Source organism: Brachyistius frenatus, unplaced genomic scaffold (genome assembly GCF_029030835.1).
Source record: "Brachyistius frenatus isolate BFR_SWC_R1_liver_20210118 unplaced genomic scaffold, ASM2903083v1 Contig_243, whole genome shotgun sequence".
Taxonomy (NCBI): Eukaryota; Metazoa; Chordata; class Actinopteri; family Embiotocidae; genus Brachyistius; species Brachyistius frenatus.
The window spans coordinates 191003-211110 of NW_027210842.1; the positions used below are offsets into that span (position 1 = coordinate 191003).

The 20108-nt window shown below is 43.2% G+C and overlaps 1 protein-coding gene across 1 annotated transcript; it reads right to left on the reverse strand.

The window, feature by feature from the left end:
- Positions 1 to 12139: 12139 nt before the first annotated feature.
- Positions 12140 to 20108, reverse strand: LOC138633983 (somatostatin-like receptor F_48D10.1). Its single transcript, XM_069720547.1, has 5 exons — positions 18982 to 20108; positions 17337 to 17477; positions 16889 to 17161; positions 14999 to 15145; positions 12140 to 13912 (listed from the first exon to the last, which is right to left on the reverse strand). Exons 1-5 carry the CDS (start codon positions 19546 to 19548, stop codon positions 13694 to 13696), a joined length of 1347 nt encoding a protein of 448 aa, XP_069576648.1. The 5' UTR covers positions 19549 to 20108; the 3' UTR covers positions 12140 to 13693.

Below are 20108 nucleotides of genomic sequence, written 5' to 3' on the forward strand. Positions count from 1 at the left end.
CATCCAACAGTGTGACATCATATACAGTATATCAAAAGCTGCAGATTTATTGCAGAGCTCTTGTACTAGTGTTGGTGCAGTCTACCTAATACCGACACAACGGGACATTTTAACATTCGTCAACATCAACATTTGAAGAGCAGTGAAAGAGAATATGAGATAACGGGATCAGTCCTGTTTGGAAATCACTTCAATTTTCCAAAATACATTGGAATGAAGCAACAGCTTTACAGCTTCGCACTCAGAGACCCGGTTGGCTTCATATTTCAGCCCTCTAATCAGGGTCTGACGACACCGCCGGTACTGAGTGAACACTATCAGATACCGAGCTGAGAAAACTCAACGCCCTGCAGATGAGGAGGAACACTGCTGTGGACCGTAATTTAGGTTTATCAACCACATCTGAGACAGAAAAGAATAATTCAATACATGTGTGTTTTGAAGCTCATTAATACTTGAAAGAGGTGTGAAACAGTGTTAACAATAAATACACTTTATAGTACAATATGTTATGTTCAGGGAATGTGAGACTTGGAAACTCTAGGGCGTCATGTTAAAGTCTGTATAATGATAAAATAGCTGCAAGGGCAAGACAATATACCAAATTACTTTGATTCATTCAAAATGTTTCTGTTTGAAAAATGTGAGAAATCCCTAATTGGTCAAATCAAGACTTTTCCAACTGTCTGCATCAGAGCTAGAAATGGAAATAGTCATAAATTGTTGGAATTTCTTTGCATATGATTGAAACAATCTTGAATTGGAGGTCTGATCCAACAGATCGGACACGGTTCCTGTTGTGCACGACAGAACGCGGCACTAATGCACATGTGGTGGGCGGAGCAAAAACTCGATTAATATTCCAAGTTCGGTCACGTGATCAACATCAACTCCTGTGTTCAAAGCGTCTCTTTGATTTCACTGAGACTGAAGCAGAGCGCACGTCATGTGTGTCAAACTGAGGAAACCGGCAACAGAGACTCTTGAAATGCTTCAATAATCCGACAGCAGAGAAACGACGAGCACGGCGAGGTGTTTCGAGACCGTCGCACTTCAAGAACATCACGATTAAAGACCAAGAAAGGAGCATCGGGAGCAACCGGCCGTGTTGTCTGTGATTTGGTCGCCGGGGATCCGACTGTCAACACAAAGTTCTGCTGTGACGTCCGGAGACACGTGTTGTGATGGAGACGGTTTACCGACAGGACAATATGTCCGCGCTGCATCGACCACGTACGACCTTCTGGCCTTCCATGACACCACTGAAGCTCCCGACACTCCGGCTCGCTGCGACTTCTTTGATGTCAGGTTGGTGAAGAAGCCTCTGAAAGAACCGGGCTCAGAGGTGGTTAGAGAGAGAGAGAGAGAGAGAGACATTGACCACAGATCAGAAGCTCCAGAACCACAAATACCTGCAGAAAAAACAATAACTGTTGTGAAGGGAAGGCTGAAAGTTAATGACATGCAGCGGTGGCATATAAACACATGGAGGAGAGCGCTGAAGGTCACCTGAGCATCCCGAACTATAAGCTTGATTAGAAATGAAAGTTTGAAGCATAATGTTAGAAACAGAAAGGATGTCTTCCTCCAGAGGAGAGAAGGATGGACAGAAGCTGTGATAAACGCAGACCGCCGACAGCGTGGCCTTTCTTAGTGCGACACCTCCACTCCTTTCATCCCTCAACAAGCTCATCATCTCACCAGGAGGTCTTCAGCTTCTTAACGAAGGACGCACCAACACCAACACACGGAACAAGGTTTCTTTCTGCAGAGGCTTCAGGTCGACTCTTCTTCCCCAGACAACAGCGACCGTTGGAATAATGGAGGAGAGCAGCTGTCACCATGGTTACCAGCTGTCCCTGTAATCAGAGTTGGTTCTGGTAGTTTCATCTGAAAGCTCTTCTTGTTCTTGGCGTCTCTGTGGAGATCTTCTCTGCTCTTTAATTCTTCATTTGCTGTCAAGCACTCTACAGCTGGAAGAGTTTCAGTCGGCTCCACCTCCTCTTCTGTCTTTGAGACATGCAGCATATATGCAGATGTTTCGTCCCTTTTAAAGATCTCATCGTAACAGGAAGTGACACACAAAGCGATGTGGTCATCGCCGGCAGTAGAAGCTCCGTGACGGGTTGCAGGGCCGGAGGATGAAGTGTCACCTAGCAACCAACGGCTAACACGAGGAAGCCAGCAACATTAAACTACATACGGCCATAACTGTCTTCAGGTGGGGGTCTTCAGGGGGGTCTTCAGTCTGGGGGTCTTCAGTGGTGGGGGTTTTCAGTGGTGGGGGTTTTCAGGGGGATCTTTAGGGGGGATTTCAGGGGGGTCTTCAGTGTCTTCAGTGGGGGGGGTGTTCAGTGGGGGGTTTCAGTCTGGGGTCTTCAGTCTGGGGTCTTCAGGGGGGTTCAGTCTGGGGTCTTCAGTGGGGGGGTCTTCAGTCTGGGGTCTTCAGTGGGTCGTCTTCAGGGGGTTTCAGTCTGGGGTCTTCAGGCTGGGGTCTTCAGTGGGGGGTCTTCAGGGAGGGTTTCAGTCTGGGGTCTTCAGGCTGGGTCTTTAGTGGGGGTCTTCAGGGGGGTCTTCAGGCTGGGGTCTTCAGTGGGGTGTCTTCAGTGGGGGGTCTACAGTCTGGGGTCTTCAGTCTGGGGTCTTCAGTGGGGGGTCTTCAGTGGGGGGTTTTCAGGGGGTGTCTTCAGTGGGGGTCTTCAGTGGGGGGTCCTCAGTGGGGGGGTCTTCAGTGGGGGGTTTTCAGGGGGGTGTCTTCAGTGGGGGGTCTTTAGTGTGGTCTAGTTCGTTGGACTCTGATGAACTCTGATTGTGTTGTGAGACACTTTTGTGTTTTCAGTGCATTGTTCAGGCGTGTTGTCATGTTGGACAACCAAAGTACCGTCACGCCAGTTTAGGTTATTTGCACCAAAATAACCTAATAAAATAAAATTATTCAATTCAATTCAATTTCATTTCAGCAGCAAATCACAACACAGGTCATAGCAGGTTATAACTTTCTGAGACGCCTCCGAACATCACAGCTGAACTTGGTGTTGAAAGTCGGACTCGAGGTCAGACTGCTGATATCGATCAACTGATGGAACTATGAAGACTTTCTCATGAGTTATTGCTCCCTCCGGCTCCATGAGCGTCACATTGCTGCTTTTCAAAGGCATTTCCTTTTCCAGAGTGTTTGACTCTCAAAGCCCAGACAACAAGCATCTTCAAGGAAACACAAACAGTTTGTGTCGGGACTCTTTAACTCTATTTGAGAGTAGAAATGAGTGACGCATCTCCGTTGTTGTTTCATCATTTCACTGATGGGGCTTCATGGATTGAAAGTAATGGACCTGTGATTGATTGGCATGGAAGAGAGGACTCGTATAATCTGAACTCCATCTCAGACCGAAGACCTTCCTCGTCCCTTTGAGCCCCTCTGGACACAAAGAGTGGCAGATGAGCTGCCAAAGGAAGCGATGGACAGCACAGGAAACGGAGAAAGGAAAAAGCAAGTACTGCAGTTCAGACAAGCTGGTCGGCGTGAGTTGGAAAACTAACAATGTTTCACATGGAGGGAACGAAGAGGAGTAAGAGGGGATGAGAAGAAATGCAACAAATATGTGTTTAGAAAGAAGACAAAACCATGCAGATCAATGGTCTCAGCTGCAGAAGTAATAGAAGAGGTGAAATGGTTTGTAAGCGTGTTTGCTTGTGTTCACCTGCTGATAATTCTCCCATCAATGGTTTTCAGACAGTGGCAGGAGACCAACACCTCACATGGATCCCTCGCTGCTCTTTCTATTGAAATTCATAAATGCTGCATGCTCATCCTTTCTATCTTCCTCTTACTACATGTCTTCACAACAACAGTTGTAAAAGCCTCAGTGGTGTTTCCGGCCTACATGCTCATGTGGGTGTCCAAGCTTGTTTGTTCCAAAAAAGCTGAGCTAAAGGTCAAACTAAACAGGCTTTCAAAACCACGTAGAAAATAGCACCAGGACAGCTTCCTTGATCTCACGTTACCACCAGCAGGCCGAGAATCCCACGGGGCTGTTCTTCATTTTGGTGATGCGACTCTAAGTGAAGCCGGTGATCCACTACGACGGTGAACAGACAGCATGTGTCAACATATAATCTGCAGCAGCAGTGACGTTGGTGAGTTAAGGTTTTGATTTGCTTCTATTCAGGTGACAGGTTTGTTCAGTTGGATCACTTCCTGTGAATAATAGGGATGTGCCATTTTGGGAATGCAGCCATATTTTTCTATTAAACAGACAGAGGCAGGTTCTCTGTTCTGATTTCTTGCTGTTCTGATGCCAATGAACTGCTGCTTCATATTAGGTTCTTGGTGCGATGCAACACAAGATGTCCTGAAACTACTAGATTCATTTTCCAAATTCACTTTTTGGATTCTTTTGATCTGACAACGCTCCACTGGGGATTGTTTCCACTCTTCACATCCTAATGGGTGTTTTAAAACTATTGGAACAACCTTTAACCAATCAGCATTGAGCACCACATGATACCTGATGTGCAGCTGTTAACCCAGAAGCACTTCCTCGCTGTGAGCTCCAACTTCGATCCTCCATATCTGCTACAAATGTTGTCATCACTTCATCTCGCTCGACTTCGATCACCATTGTTTCCAAACAAACGCTCCACCTCATCATCACTTACCTGCTCTCTGATTGGTCGATCCTTCAGAGTGGTTGAACTGTCATGTAAACGGTGTTTCTAGACATCCTCTAAAAAGAGGACGTTGGACAATCTGCTCTTTTATGACAACAGCTTCATCTCTCATGAAGCTCTGGAACAGCGACTTAATGGAGGTTTTGGTATTTTTTGTTGAATGAAGAATGAATATCAGTCTCAACATTTGCAGAAAATACTTGATTACACAAGTTATCACAATAAACTTGTAGAAATACCACCTGTATGCTGATGAAACTGTCATTTTAATTATTGTGTGCTCATACGCTCATATTGTGACTTTAATTTTATGATTTGAGTGACAGACACACGTGTTTTAATCATAAAATATTTTATTACTACTTTATCTGAATACTCTATTCATTACTGTGGCCTCGAACCTGTAGGAACTGAAACATTTCTGTCTCTGTACTGTCAAAGATGCTATCCCTTTTCTATTTCGGGTCTGTAAGCTTAAAATATAAATTTACAAATCATTTTCTACATTTATATACTTCCTGCCTTTTTATAACCGCTAGAATCTCACTTAGCTTCATTCCTTTGCTAATAGGGCTTCATGCTGATTCTTTTGATTGTCACTCAGCCTCCAAATATGAAGAAAGATATGCTGCTCCAGTCAAACCCCGGGAGGTTGACTTGAAGTCTTAATCCAGAAACAAAGCTTTCTGCAGGGGAGCAAACAGTACAATAAGCTTTAAAGGCCATTTGAGTGGCACATCATTTATGTCAGTCGTAATCTTATAAAGAAGCAACGAGCACATTGAGCTCACTGTTGACAAATTAAAACGTCTACATTATATTCCAGCAGGAAGTTTGTAGATGATTAATGTGATGACTGTGGTTCATGACTCTGGACTTGTAAATTACTGATTCAGATGTATGAATATGTAATTAAAATACTGTCCATTGCGCTGCCGATAATTGGATTAAAAAGACTGCAGAGAATTGAGAAACATATTTTTCTGAAGTGGCAATTGGGTTGATAATCAGCAGCGAACAGGTTATTATTAGACCGTTTTACTGCAGCGCAGCCTGGAAGGAACATAAAAAGACACAAATGCTTGGACCTGCTGTCACTCTCAAAGATATGGTTTCTTTTGATCTTTATTATTTAATTTTTTTGCAATCATAGGCTGCTGATAACCAATTCATTTTGTTGTGAGGTGGAGTGGACTGGACCCAAACGCAGACTCAGGTAACAGGCAGGATAAGGTTCAAAAAACAGTATTTATTGGTACAGGTCAGGTACCTAATATCTCTTCTCCTCCTGGGTCAGGGGGCGATGCACGCACCAGCTCTGGTCCGGGCAATGTCAGAGAGCCGTGGCCACGGCAGTCCGGCTGGCAGGAAGGTAGGCAGTAGTGATGTTACGAGATGTGCCGACGCGTCGAAGCGTGTGTCCAGTAACGGAGGGGGCGTTTCCTCGAAGCGCGTGTCGAGTAACGGAGGGGGCGTTTCCTCGAAGCGCATGTCGAGTAACGGAGGGGGCGTTTCCTCGAAGCGCGTGTCGAGTAACAGAGGGGGCGTTTCCTCGAAGCGCGTGTCCAGTAACGGAGGGGGCGTTTCCTCGAAGCGCGTGTCGAGTAACGGAGGGGGCGTTTCCTCGAAGCGTGTGTGGAGTAACGGAGGGGGCGTTTCCTCGAAGCGTGTGTCGAGGCTTGCTTCATTTAGGGGAGGAGCCAAAAATGATGACGTCCGAAGCCTCGCTGCCGGCTGTACCACGTGACTGCTTCGGGAAGTGGTTCAGATTTTGCTGGGAGGTTTGACAGCAACATAAACCCCTCAGGCTCCATTCAAAATGTGGGTTGTTGGTGGAGAGTTGAGGTCAGTTGAGAGTTTGGATAGTTTGGAGAAGTTAGAGAGAGAGAGAGAGAGAGAGATAGTTTGGATAGCGTTTATATAGTTGGGAGAGTTTAGAGAGAGAGATAGTTTGGAGATGTAGGAGAGTGAGGAGAGAAGGAGGTGATAAGATGGAGCCAGCTGGGAAGAGGAGAATTTCCCCTGTGGGAACACTTTAATTTGATAACTCCTAATAAGCTAAATCTAACTCTATTTCAGACACATTAGGTTTGCTTATCAAGAACTGTATTTTTCAGTTTCTTATTTGATTCAAAGGTGAGGTGTTTATTGTGCTCCAAGGAGTTGGGGTACAATAACAACACCTCATCCATGCTGAGGCGTTACCGTGCCTTGCATGACAATAAGGAGGAAACTGGAGCTTCACCCAGCCAAGGTAAGTCATTACAATATTACAAATGCACCATCACAATTTTTCCCTGTTCACTTTTGTTTATTGTGCAAATAAAGACAGGTAACAGACACTGTGTTTATTCTCTTTTAACCAGCCACCAGAAAACAAGAGCTGGATGAAGCCCTCGTCTCCATGATAGTGAAGGACACACAGCCCTTCAGTATTGTGGATGATGTTGGATTCAGGGCATTTGTGTCCAAACTGGATCCTAATTATGTCCTCCCTACAAGGCAGGTATGTATGGGTGCATGCATGAAACAAATGAGTACTTTATTGTGTCTCACAGTTCAGCACTATATATTTTTTCCTTTAGGCTCTGAAGGCCATGGTGGAGGCCAAGTATGAGTCAGCTAAGGAGAAGGAGAAGGCTAAAGTGCAAAAGGTGGCTGCTGTTAGCCTTACTTCTGACATGTGGACATCCACAAAACCAAAAACGGTTATTTCTGAATAAAAATGAATAAAATGTCCCCTGTCCTGTACATCATTGTCCAAGTTACACAAGCATATTCAGTCCCCTCTTCCTAGTTCCACAAGCACTTCCACTGTCCTCTGCCTGCTTAAGCCCATGCCATTTTCCTAAAGTGACAGAAAAACATGATTACACAACCTGCCATATCATATGATACGACCATTTTGGGAAAATTTACACACACAGAATACATTCAAAAAATATTTTATTATGCACATATGTGATAATTTATGTACAGAAATTATTTGGTCATACATTTTTGTAATTCATAGTCATTCCCAACAGCCATAACAGACACAAACATTCAATGCATCACATGTGGTTCAGATCCAGCTGCCTGTGATTATACACTTGGCCAGTAGGTGGTTTTGTGTGCACATGAAGCTTCGAGAAATGAACCCTTTCTCGAACCAATTGGCTGAAGTGGTTCGATGCCTCATGAGGCTTCATCTCACCACCACTAGTAGGCAGGCAGGCAGACTGAACGCAGCAGGGCGTGGCTCCACTGGGGGAATCCTGAGGTCCTCCACAGCCAGCTGACATAGCTTTGGGGGCGGGCAGCAGACTGGGTAGCACTGACTGGTAGCAGAAGGGTTAGATACCGGTGTTGGAGCGGACACGCGGACACAGGGACAGACGACAGATTGTGGGTGACTGGCAGTATGGACCGACAACTAATGACTGCAGGAACCGGGTTGATATAGTCCAGGGAGGTGATCAGTGAAATGAGCAACCTGCAGGTGGTGATCAGTGGGAGTGGTGGCAGCTGTTCAGACCGGTGAGGGGTGTGGCCATGGGAGGTGACAGGAGGCGGGGAGAGGAGGACACAGAACACATGGGGACACAATAACAAACAGACAAGGGAATGACAGCACACATGAGGAGAGGTGATTGGGGACAAAATAGAGGGAGACACACCAGGGTCAGACAGGGAACCTGATATATGTTTTGTTAAACAGTTAAAAAACACTGATATTTTGAATGTTTCGAAGGCAGAATGACATTTCTCTTTAAACAAAAATGTTAGGAGCCGGTATTTGCCGATGATTATGGAAATACAAGTGATACCACTGGTGCTTGAGATGGTGGGTCAGCCAACCAAAAGTAGTGAACGACCTCATTAATTGTTACCTTCTCAAAAATATCAAAGATTCACATAGATATTGATAAACATAATTGAAGGGTTTTCAGCAACGTATTTCTTCCTGCTATTTGTCCTCATCTCCAACTAAATCTAATTCCTATTTATTTGACCAGTAGCAGGTCTATCCACCAAATTTCATGTAAAGTGATTATGAATTTTGCAAAAAATCCTGCTGACAGCTAAACCAATAAACCATTGAAACCATATTGTCAGCATAACATAATAATAATATAATGTGTTCTTAAAGAGTTCACAACCGCTGAGAGTTCTGGGAGAGGAGGTGGACATGGTGGAGGAGTACAAGTACCTGGTGTCTCCATCGACAACAGACTGAACTGGAAGACCAACATCAACGCTGTCTACAAGAAGGTGATGAGTCGACTCTTTTTCTTGAGGAAACTTCGATCCTTCAATGTGTGCAGCGAGATGTTGGAGATGTTCTACCATCTGTTGTGGCCAGTGCATTGTACTTCGCTGTGGTCTGCTGGGGGGGAGAGGTGGAGGGGGGGGGGGGGGGCAGCATTGGAGCCGGTGACACCAACAGACTTAACAAACTGGTGAAGAAGGCCGGCTCCATCATCAGCTACAAACTGGGCAGTCTGGAAAAGGTGGTGGAGAGGAGGACGCTGAACAAACTATTATCCATATTGGATAATCCTGACCACCCTCTCCACCTGCTGCAGGGACAGAGGAGGACGTTCTCCAAAAGACTCCTCCAGCTCCGCTGTCACAAGGACAGATACAGGAGATCATTCCTGATACAGGAGATCATTCCAGATACAGGAGATCATTCCTGATACAGGAGATCATTCCAGATACAGGAGATCATTCCTGATACATGAGATCATTCCAGATGATACAGGAGATCATTCCTGATACAGGAGATCATTCCAGATGATACAGGAGATCATTCCTGATACAGGAGATCATTCCAGATACAGGAGATCATTCCTGATACAGGAGATCATTCCAGATATAGGAGATCATTCCTGATACAGGAGATCATTCCTGATACAGGAGATCATTCCAGATACAGGAGATCATTCCTGATACAGGAGATCATTCCAGATACATGAGATCATTCCAGATACATGAGATCATTCCAGATACAGGAGATCATTCCAGATGATACAGGAGATCATTCCAGATACAGGAGATCATTCCAGATACAGGAGATCATTCCTGATACATGAGATCATTCCTGATACATGAGATCATTCCAGATAATACAGGAGATCATTCCTGATACAGGAGATCATTCCTGATATAGGAGATCATTCCAGATACAGGAGATCATTCCAGATAGAGGAGATCATTCCTGATATAGGAGATCATTCCTGATACAGGAGATCATTCCAGATACAGGAGATCATTCCAGATGATACAGGAGATCATTCCAGATGATACAGGAGATCATTCCTGATACAGAAGATCATTCCTGATATAGGAGATCATTCCTGATACAGGAGATCATTCCAGATACAGGAGATCATTCCTGATATAGGAGATCATTCCTGATACACGAGATCATTCCAGATACAGAAGATCATTCCTGATACATGAGATCATTCCAGATGATACAGGAGATCATTCCTGATACAGGAGATCATTCCAGATGATACAGGAGATCATTCCTGATACAGGAGATCATTCCTGATATAGGAGATCATTCCTGATACAGGAGATCATTCCAGATACAGGAGATCATTCCAGATGATACAGGAGATCATTCCAGATACAGGAGATCATTCCAGATACAGGAGATCATTCCTGATACAGGAGATCATTCCTGATACAGGAGATCATTCCAGATACAGGAGATCATTCCTGATACAGGAGATCATTCCAGATACAGGAGATCATTCCTGATATAGGAGATCATTCCTGATACAGGAGATCATTCCAGATACAGGAGATCATTCCAGATACCGGAGATCATTCCAGATACAGGAGATCATTCCTGATACAGGAGATCATTCCAGATACAGGAGATCATTCTGATACAGGAGATCATTCCTGATACAGGAGATCATTCCAGATCATTCCTGATACAGGAGATCATTCCTGATACAGGAGATCATTCCAGATCACAGGAGATCATTCCTGATACAGGAGATCATTCCTGATACAGGAGATCATTCCAGATACAGGAGATCATATAGGAGATCATTCCTGATACAGGAGATCATTCCAGATACAGGAGATCATTCCAGATACCGGAGATCATTCCAGATACAGGAGATCATTCCTGATACAGGAGATCATTCCAGATACAGGAGATCATTCCTGATACAGGAGATCATTCCTGCCGAACGCAATAAGACTGTACAATAACTCACCTCTGGCAAAATCCATCACACAACAATAACACTGTTGACTGTGTTTCTTGGTTGTTTGTATATAATATATAGATATATACTGTACTGTATATACTGTGCATTTTATATTTAATATTTTTTTACTGCTATTTTATTGCTTTTCTATTATTCTATTATTATCTTATTGCTTCCTGTATGCTGCTGTAGCGAAAAAATTTCCCCTCGGGGATTAATAAAGTAACTACCTAACGTAACCTAACCTAATCTGACCTAACCTAACCTAATCTTTAGTAGTGAAGGAGAGTCGACCTGACATGCAGTCTGTGGTCATTACAAAGAAGGGCTGTCTACAAAGACCTTTCTGGGAAAAGACACAGTGAGTCAGTTATGGTAGAAGGATATAATTTCTTCCATTTCTCTCCTTGTCTGAGTTAAAGTATTAATTATTCAAGTTAAAATGGTGGTGCAACATACAACATATTTGTTTTTGGAGCAGTATAGTCACCATTTAGAGGGTGGAGTTGGATGAGAATGGGAGGACACTATGTCCAGCCACTTATACCTGAAACCTGACTGCACCGCATGTCAATCAAACCAGGCACGCCGCTCAACACACCTCTGAGGCCTAATATGTAATTAATGATAGAATTATTTTCAGAAGGAATAACTTTAGCTAATGACGCCACAATGACTTGCGGAAAACATTTATTGACTCTGTATTTCACGAGAGACGTTGATGCTTTTTGAATGGTGTCTATTGGAACCAGCCCCTAGTGGCCCTTAGTGGTATTGTACTTTAACGCACTTCCACATCAGGCCTGGAAACTTTACATCCAGACATTTTACGTCTATGATGCCGTTGTCAAAGATGGTCAAGAATGTTTGCTTCTTCGTCGAGCCGTCCGTTCACTCCTGCTTGATGATTTTGATGTTTCCCCGAAGCTGCGACTGAATCGTGTTGTTAATGTTCCTACTTTGTCTGATGACACCTGTAGAGTTAAATTTACCGAGGATACAATTGAAAGCCCTGGAAAAGTTATTATATATGTTATATTATAAGTATACCTTGAGTTAAGAATATTTCAGTCAGATGGACCAAACCAGTACTTTTACTTGAAAACATTGATGAACTACATTTGCTGCTAATACTTATTTAATTTGATTTAAGTAGGATCATTCCTCCATATCTTTTGCTTGTAGTGGAGACTTTTTACGTTACTCTATTGGTACATTTATGAAGCCAAAGAACAGCAAACACAAGTGTCTGATTTTTGATCACACCATTTTATTCCAAATAAACCTAAACAACATTTAGCACTGACACATCTGAACAACAGTACATATCAGTTAAATAAACAACACATTTGCTGTATTTGCATGTAAAAGCCTTTATAATGAACAACCTTTAATCTTTTTTTTCTTCCATTAGTCTTTGCCGCCACTCTATTTTTAGCCTTTAGCTTCTGTGGGCCACTAATTAATTTCCCCACTTTATACAAATGAAAGGTGGCTGAAAAAGTCCAAACTCATTTGAAGTCTAATGTGGGCGACAGCTGATCCCATTCATGAGTGATTTGAATGTATTTAGCTTTTTTTGAGTCATCCTAATGTCTGCTTTTATAAAGGGACTCTTTGTTTGATTCAAAGATATTATGACCAGAAAACATTAAAACTATACATAAGCAATGATACAGTATTATACGATAACACCAAAATACTTCTTTACTTTATTCTGTTTTAGCGTTAAATTGTGAATAATTAATGTATTGTTGCTATGGTTTCTTGTGTTGTTCATGTGTTTGACCTGAATACAATTTTAAATTGCACCTACTAGTCAATCATAAAAAAGGATATTCTGTGGTTGCGGTAAATCCTCTCCATCCGGTCCCTAAAACTACACATGATATGTAATATATAAAAGCTTCGAGGAAACACAGTTACAAAGTCCACAGGTGCTTTAAGCCTGATCTAATGGAGCTTCTACAGAACAGTAAAAGAGGCACTGAGCAAAGCAAGCAATAACACCAGCAACATATGCGGCTATAAAGCATCCTCAGGCTTATGAAGAGAGAAAACTAATACAAAGATATATGCAAAAAAGCTACTCATGTACATGCACACACATCACAAGTAACACACAAGCATACAGACACACAATCGAAGAGGCAGATGTACAAAGACCTTTTTGTTCAATGCTGGCTGAGTGTGTTCTGAAATTACAAACAGTATATAAAGTATTTTCACAAAGCTGTACAGATGTCGGGTTCATTGATCATGATTTACAAATTAAAGGTGAGTAAACAGAAATGAGTGGGAGCTTCAAATGAAAAAAGATTAATATTGAATTAGAGCATGATTGTGCTGTTCGATTAAAGCTGTAGTAGGCGGGATTTTAATCTGAAAATATTTCTCATATGTTTCACTAAATAACCCTGCAATGCCCATATAGACTTCTGATATTAGGTACCTGCAGGAAATCTTATCCGTTGACTTCAAAAAAGTCCTCAATGTCTATTTTTGGTTCTTAAGTAAATACATTCTCACAGGTTACGTGACGTGGATGAACATAAAGGGAGAGAAGGCAGGAAATGTTTCTGTGTTCATTTAGTGGTTGAGATGATTGCAGATAGAATCTGAAAAAGGCACTTATGTCAGAATGCTGGAAAGAAAATAGGGTTTTCAAACAAAAACATACATGAGGCTGTTTCACCAATGCAGAGCATATTTGATGAAATGCATTTTTAATGAGCGTGTATGTTTAAGTCAAATAATAGTCAGAGGAATGGATTTGTAAATATTAACCACAGAAAAGCATCCGTCTACTTTTCCTGTGGAGCTCTGGAGGCGGAGGAGGAGGAGGGTGTAGTCAGGGCCGTGACGGTGGGAGGTTCAGCCGTGGTCACCGCGGAGGTTACGATGGCGGCTGCTGTGGAGGTTACCATGGTAGCGGTGGGTCCGGGTCCTGGACAGGTTGGAGGAAATTGAGGCAAAGGGGCGGAGCGGTGCAGGTCTGCTGCCGTGTGACAGGCGGGCGAGATCTTAAGAGAGTAGATGAAGAGGAGGAGCGTCAGACGGACATGAAACGGGAAGTTGAAGGGAAACAAAGGAGCGGTGGCCAGTTGATAAAGATAAGGAAGGTTTTAAAGGTGGGAACACAGAGAAGGAAGTTATTTCAACTCTGGGATACTTGGACGAGTCGACATGTTTAAACTTGCAATTCTCCTCATTGGTCTCAATCGTACTCCAATTTACAGGTTTCACATCACCGGTATCACCTGCTAACGGTCCGTCATCCCCACCTGTCGGCACTCAGCGGCACTTCAACCTGTCGCTTCCTTTGTGCTGATCACAAATCAGTTTATGCAGCAATTTAGATGGCAACCAGAAAAAAATAGTGAGTCATAATCATAACTTTATTGCTGCCATTTAATACTTGTGCAACGACGCAGACGCTCCAGCTGGAGACGTTATGTTTCTGAGTCCCAAGATCTCAGAAACTCCTGCAGGGAAACCTTTTTCTAATGTGGCACAAATGTTCACGTGGACTCAAAGATGAATTGGTACGGTTTTGGAGGTCAAAGGTCAGATTCACTGTTACTTTACGTGCGTCCCGTTCTCCATAAGTCAGGAACAGAAGGGGAGATTGTGACCAGACTTCACATTTGGTCAGATGCTGAATTATTGACACTAATCTTGGGTTTCCTGTGCTGATTGTAGAGATCTTCTGCATTGTCATGTTGAGTGTGTGAAGAATCCACGTTTTAGAATTTGTAGCTTCTCTGCAGCCAGTGTGTTCGTCTAATGTGCCTCACTGCTTTTCTATTCATCTCTACTTATCCGATTGGAAAAGATGTAGCTGCACTCAGGTGAAGCTTTTTCCTTTTGTCACTGAACCTCATCTCATCCTCTCTCTCTCCAGTTCTCAGAGTTTGGATCATCATCACCATGACGGCAGCTTTAATTCACCATCCGCTTAATTAGCCGCTCTCACACACACACACTGACTCACACACACACACACACACACACACACACACACACACACACACACACACACACACACACACACACACACACACACACACACACACACACACACACACACACACACACTCACAGGTTACCTGGCTGTTCTGAGGATGGTGGTACACCTGGTTCCGAGGTGAAAGCAGGATGCAGTCGTGCGCGGTGGTTTTCTCGCTGTGCGGCGCGCTCGGGTCGCCGTCATCGACGCCATTAGCGGTGCACCTCACACTCCTCACACACAGAACCTGCCGGGACACAACAACAGGTGTCATGTCAGTGTCCTCATGTCAGGGTCTTCATGTCAGTGTCCTCATGTCAGTGTCCTCATGTCAGGGTCCTCATGTCAGTGTCCTCATGTCAGACGTCCCCAAGAAACAGCAACAAGCATTCGGTTGAAGGTCCACAGATCAGCTGCTCTTGGACGACAGCATTTAACAACCAAGCTGGAGTAAAGTTCTGCATCCAAGTCTTATTCACTGAGACGTTAAAGCTACGACATGTGACTCTTTTAGCAGCTTTTGTATTGTTCTATTGAAATATGTTTTGATTTTTAGAAGATAAAAAAGACAATGTATGTTCAAGCCAATAATCTGTTTCAGTAAGTTTGTGGATGGCTGTGTTGTTAGAAATTAAACAGCAGAGAAAAATAATTTATAAAGTAAGCCATACTGCACATTTCATAATTCTTCTTCTTACCAACATTGCAACAAACTCATGCTTTATTTTGGTCTCTGCATTCAATTCAATTTAAAACAGCGAGTTTCACCAAACAACTTCATATCTGCAGGATCAATAACAGCAATATCAGGAGGGAAGCTTTCACTTTTCATAAAACACTTTCTAAATGGAGCTCCAGAATTTCCAGTCTGCGCTCTCACGAGATGAGAAAGCAAATGGCACGAAGCAGGAAGGCGACATTAAAGGTCCGACAAGTTGAACTGTTATTTAACTTTGATACAATTCAATGGAAATTATTCTAAAATTGATCTTTTGATTTTTATTTTTTTTTGCTCTTTCTGGCTTGTTTAGATTTGACCACCAGATGGTGCTACAACATGTGGAGCAAAGACATGTTGGTTATAATGCAGGTGACACAGATGAAGGTTGATTACTGAATGATGCTGTTATCCAATAAGATGCGGTATGTGATGATAAAACGTGTTTTTCAGTTTGTTCTCTGAGGAAGGAAGGAACTGCGATCCAGCTGAATGCTGTTGGAAGAAGACGTAGCAGGTCTGCGTGCGCTTCACCTCCTGCAAGCAGTTACAAGTTTGAAGGCGACCAGCCTGTTTGATGGGATCGAGATGCTTCACCTGATCAACAGCAGGTTTCTAGTCAAAAACACACCTGCAACAGTGCTTATTGGAGACTATTCGTATAATGTCGATTCTTTTTAATGTCACAGAAACAAGAAAGCAGAACCAGCGGACTGTTATTATTTAATGGTCCATTTTGTTACTCGGCTCTATGTGGACTTTCGCTGGAGCTGCGAGGCAGGAAGTGACGTAAACACCATCCTTTACCTGTCAGTGTTTTTAAAGCAAATTATGAGTGACAACACAAAGGGAACCTGTAAATTCAATCCAATGACTTTCTTGTGATCTTATTTTATTTGGCTGGTACTTTCCTGGATTAGTTTGCTGTTTAGTTTCTCACATATATAAAAAAAACATCTATCCCATGTTACTTGAAACACCAATGAAGTGCTGCAACAGCCTTTGGATGTCTGTGCTCAACACATCCCAAACTAGATGCCATCTGTACTAACGGCAGAATGAGTCATGAAGAATTCACAACGTCTTTCAGTGATCACAGGATCTTCATGCCAACTCGCTCCTGGCTGTCACTTCATTTTGAAACAGACATGAGTGCTATCAATCTTCTGTCATCTGATCTTCTGCAAGAAATCAAATGTGAATTTATTTCCCAAATGGTCTTTTTAAAGTTTCGCCAGCACAGTTGTTTTAGCCAGAAGACATTCTGCCTACTTTTCTGAAGCTCTCTTTGAAGTTGTCTGAGAGGAAGCCGTAGAGCACCGGGTTGGCGCAGGAGTTGGCGTAGGACAGGATGACCGCGAAGAAGTACATGCCAGCTGTGGCGCTGGACTCCGGGATGATGACCACCAGATTGATGATGTTGATGATGAAGAACGGCAGCCAGCAGAGCACAAACACCACCACGATCACCACCACCATCCGCGTCACCTTCCGCTCTGAACGCCGGCGTTTAGTGAAACCTGCCCGGGCGCCCGAAGACTTCACCTGCATTCAAAACACCACAGATACTTTAATGGTGACGAGAACGAGATGAAGCAGAGTGATGATGATGAGGATTCACAAAATGATAATCATGCTGATTTAGGTTACACACACACACACACACACACACACACACACACACACACACACACACACACACACACACACACACACACACCTTGATGACGATCAGGAGGTAACAGAGGCACATGATGAGCAGCGGCCCAAAGAAGCCCACCGTGGCGGTGTAGAGGATGAAGGCGGTCGACCACACGTCTTTTGGTTCTGGCCAGATCATGTTGCAGGAATTAAATGTGTCCTGAAGGCCAATGAAGAAAATTAAAATAGAAAAAAAATATAGCACATTTAAAATTAAATGATAATCAGCTCAGTCAAGACTGAGTGAAAGAGCAAGTAAATATTGAGACGAACAGAATGAGGGTTCAGTTTGTTTGTCTCGACCTTCAGGCACGAAGTTCCAACAGTGAAGCTCATTCGAACTTTCAAAACTTTGTTCTCTTCTGACCTTTTTTCCATTTGAAAGCTTTTGTGCTTCTGTATTTTATTGGCACATGCGTTCTATCAGCCACCTCTGAATTTAGACTTTTCACCAACAATTGCAGATTCTTTCATTACAGTTCCATTCATGTCAATGTCAAATTCCAAAAGATATGAGACAGGTCATCTTTTTACGTATTTATGGTCCTCTACATTCATTTTTTTGGACACCTGAGAGCAGGAGACACAAGTTGTGAACACAACACTGACATCACATTAAAATGTGTCAGTTTTAAACTCATGGTTATCAAATAGTTACTTATTTTAAACCCTCATTAAAAAAAAGTTGGGATGTTGCGTTAAATGTAAATAAAAATAAAATGCAATGATTTGCAAATCATGTAAACCTATATTTACTTGAAAATAGACCAAAGACAAGAACTTTTATTGTTTCAGAAAAAAAATGCTCATTTTGAATTTTATTTCAGCAAAACATTTTAAAAATGTTGGGAAAGGGTTAATTGAGCTGAAAGCAACATAAATACCATCATAGCAGATAACAATACTGAAATATTGTTTAATGCAACTGAAATGAAAAAGAATTGGTGTTAAAACAGGTGTAAAATGTTTTGTCCATGTAACTTCATCAGGAAGCATCATTTCAAAGTTAGCTGCTGATTTCTTGTGTCGTGTTTGTTTGGCTAGTCAAGCATTTAAAAAAAGGAATATAATTCAACGATAAATTCAATTTCTGTCAGTTTGTGGGAAGTTACTCTACGAATCACAGATGTCACTTCCTTTGAATGCACTAAAGCGCTGATTGTGTAACTGGTGTGAACCACAGGGTCCACCTGCTGCTGAAAGGCACCTGGAAAAAAAGGCTCTTTTAATTTAATTAATGTAAATATACATTTGTAATCATCTAAATATTTAAGAAATGAACATGCTTAGCCATGTACGGTGATATTGCGTCACAGGTTTAATTTGACGCGGTCAGATTTGAACTTTTGAGGGAGCAGCAGTCTAATGTTGATATTTGAGGCCATTGCATGATTAAATCAGTGAATTTCATTTTAGGAAGAAAAAAAAATGGCTGCTTTGCACTTAAGGTTTCAGCTTCACCACAAATAGGTTTTGTTTTCTGTTAGTGGCGCACAGATTCCCTGTTAGCACCTCAACTTCTTGGGACCTTGTCCAAAGGACAAAGCTTGCATTTTAAAGTGGTCCAATTTGCTTTGGGGAAAACGCAACCTCTGGCTCCTTAAGGGCCTGCCGGGTCCATCTCACTGTGTCTGGGGGGCTATCTGAAGTTTTGATGGTCGTACCTGCACATCAGAGAAGATGACCACTGGCAGGACCACCACGAAGGACACTGCCCACAAGGCTGCGCTCACCACCTTGGCCACGCGGGGGTGTCTCCACTTGGTGCTGCTGATTGGATGAACCACAGCCAGGTAACGATCGACGGACATGACCGTGAGGCAGAAGATAGACGTGAACTGGTTCATGGAGTCCGCAGTCATGACCGCGCGGCACAGGAAGGAGCCGAACGGCCAGTAGGAGAGCACGTTCTGCGTAGTGAGGAAGGGCAGCCCGATGATGTAGAGCTCATCGGCCACAGCCAGGTTCAGGATGTAGATGTTGGTGACGGTCTTCATTTTGGCATAACGCAGCACCACGTAGATGGCCAGAGTGTTACCGGTCAGACCCACCACGAAGACCGTGAGGGAGATGACTGCTGTCATCAGAGTGCTGCTGCCCTCAAAGGGGACACTGTGAGTGGACAGGTTGGAGGAGGTGTTGAAGAGGAGAGGGTAGGAGAAGAGGAAGGGCGAAGGAGCGACTGCTGAGGAGTTGAGGTCTGGTGATTGGTTCTGGTCCAGGGACTCCATCCCGGACGCAGATTTGATTCCACCGATTAAAAAGGAAGTCTTCACTTGTGCCCTCTTACTTGCCCATGCTTACTTCACGGACAAAAAGGAGCCGAATCAGCGGGATACCAGATAGAAAACGATGTCTAACGTGAGTCAGTGGGACTGGTCTCTGTGGGACTGGTCTCTGATGACCTGGAAATGCGCGCGAGAGAGGAAATGTGCTTCCACTTAGTAGTTTAATAGACTAATTGAAGTAATTGTTTGCTCCAATGTAACTATTTTGTCTTTTAACGCTTTGCTGTTCTCTCTCCAAAAATTCTTATTGAAATAAACTAATTAAATTGTGCATACAGAGATAATTTGTTGTCTTACTTTGGCGAGAAATGGAAAAGTACGATTCTCTCTGTATCAGATTAAAACTTGTAGATCCGCCGAAAAACCCCTCTTATTGATTGATTGAGTCCAACGATTCTCCAATAATTCTCCATAATCGATGGAAAGTCGTGTTCGAGCTCGCGAGCCTTCGCTGTCCGTGGTGCTGAGCAGAATGTGTCAGCAGCGTTCAACTTTCTGGCCAC

What these genes read in the sequence shown, in the direction of transcription:
- LOC138633983 (XM_069720547.1), bottom strand. Translation starts at nt 19,548, where the DNA reads ATGGAGTCCCTGGACCAGAACCAATCACCAGACCTCAACTCCTCAGCA. An exon ending in TCAAAGAGAGCTTCAGAAAA is followed by an intron (nt 15,146 to 16,888) that starts GTAGGCAGAATG and finishes GTGTCCCGGCAG; the next exon opens with GTTCTGTGTGTGAGGAGTGT. An exon ending in ACCATCCTCAGAACAGCCAG is followed by an intron (nt 13,913 to 14,998) that starts GTAACCTGTGAG and finishes TACTCTCTTAAG; the next exon opens with ATCTCGCCCGCCTGTCACAC.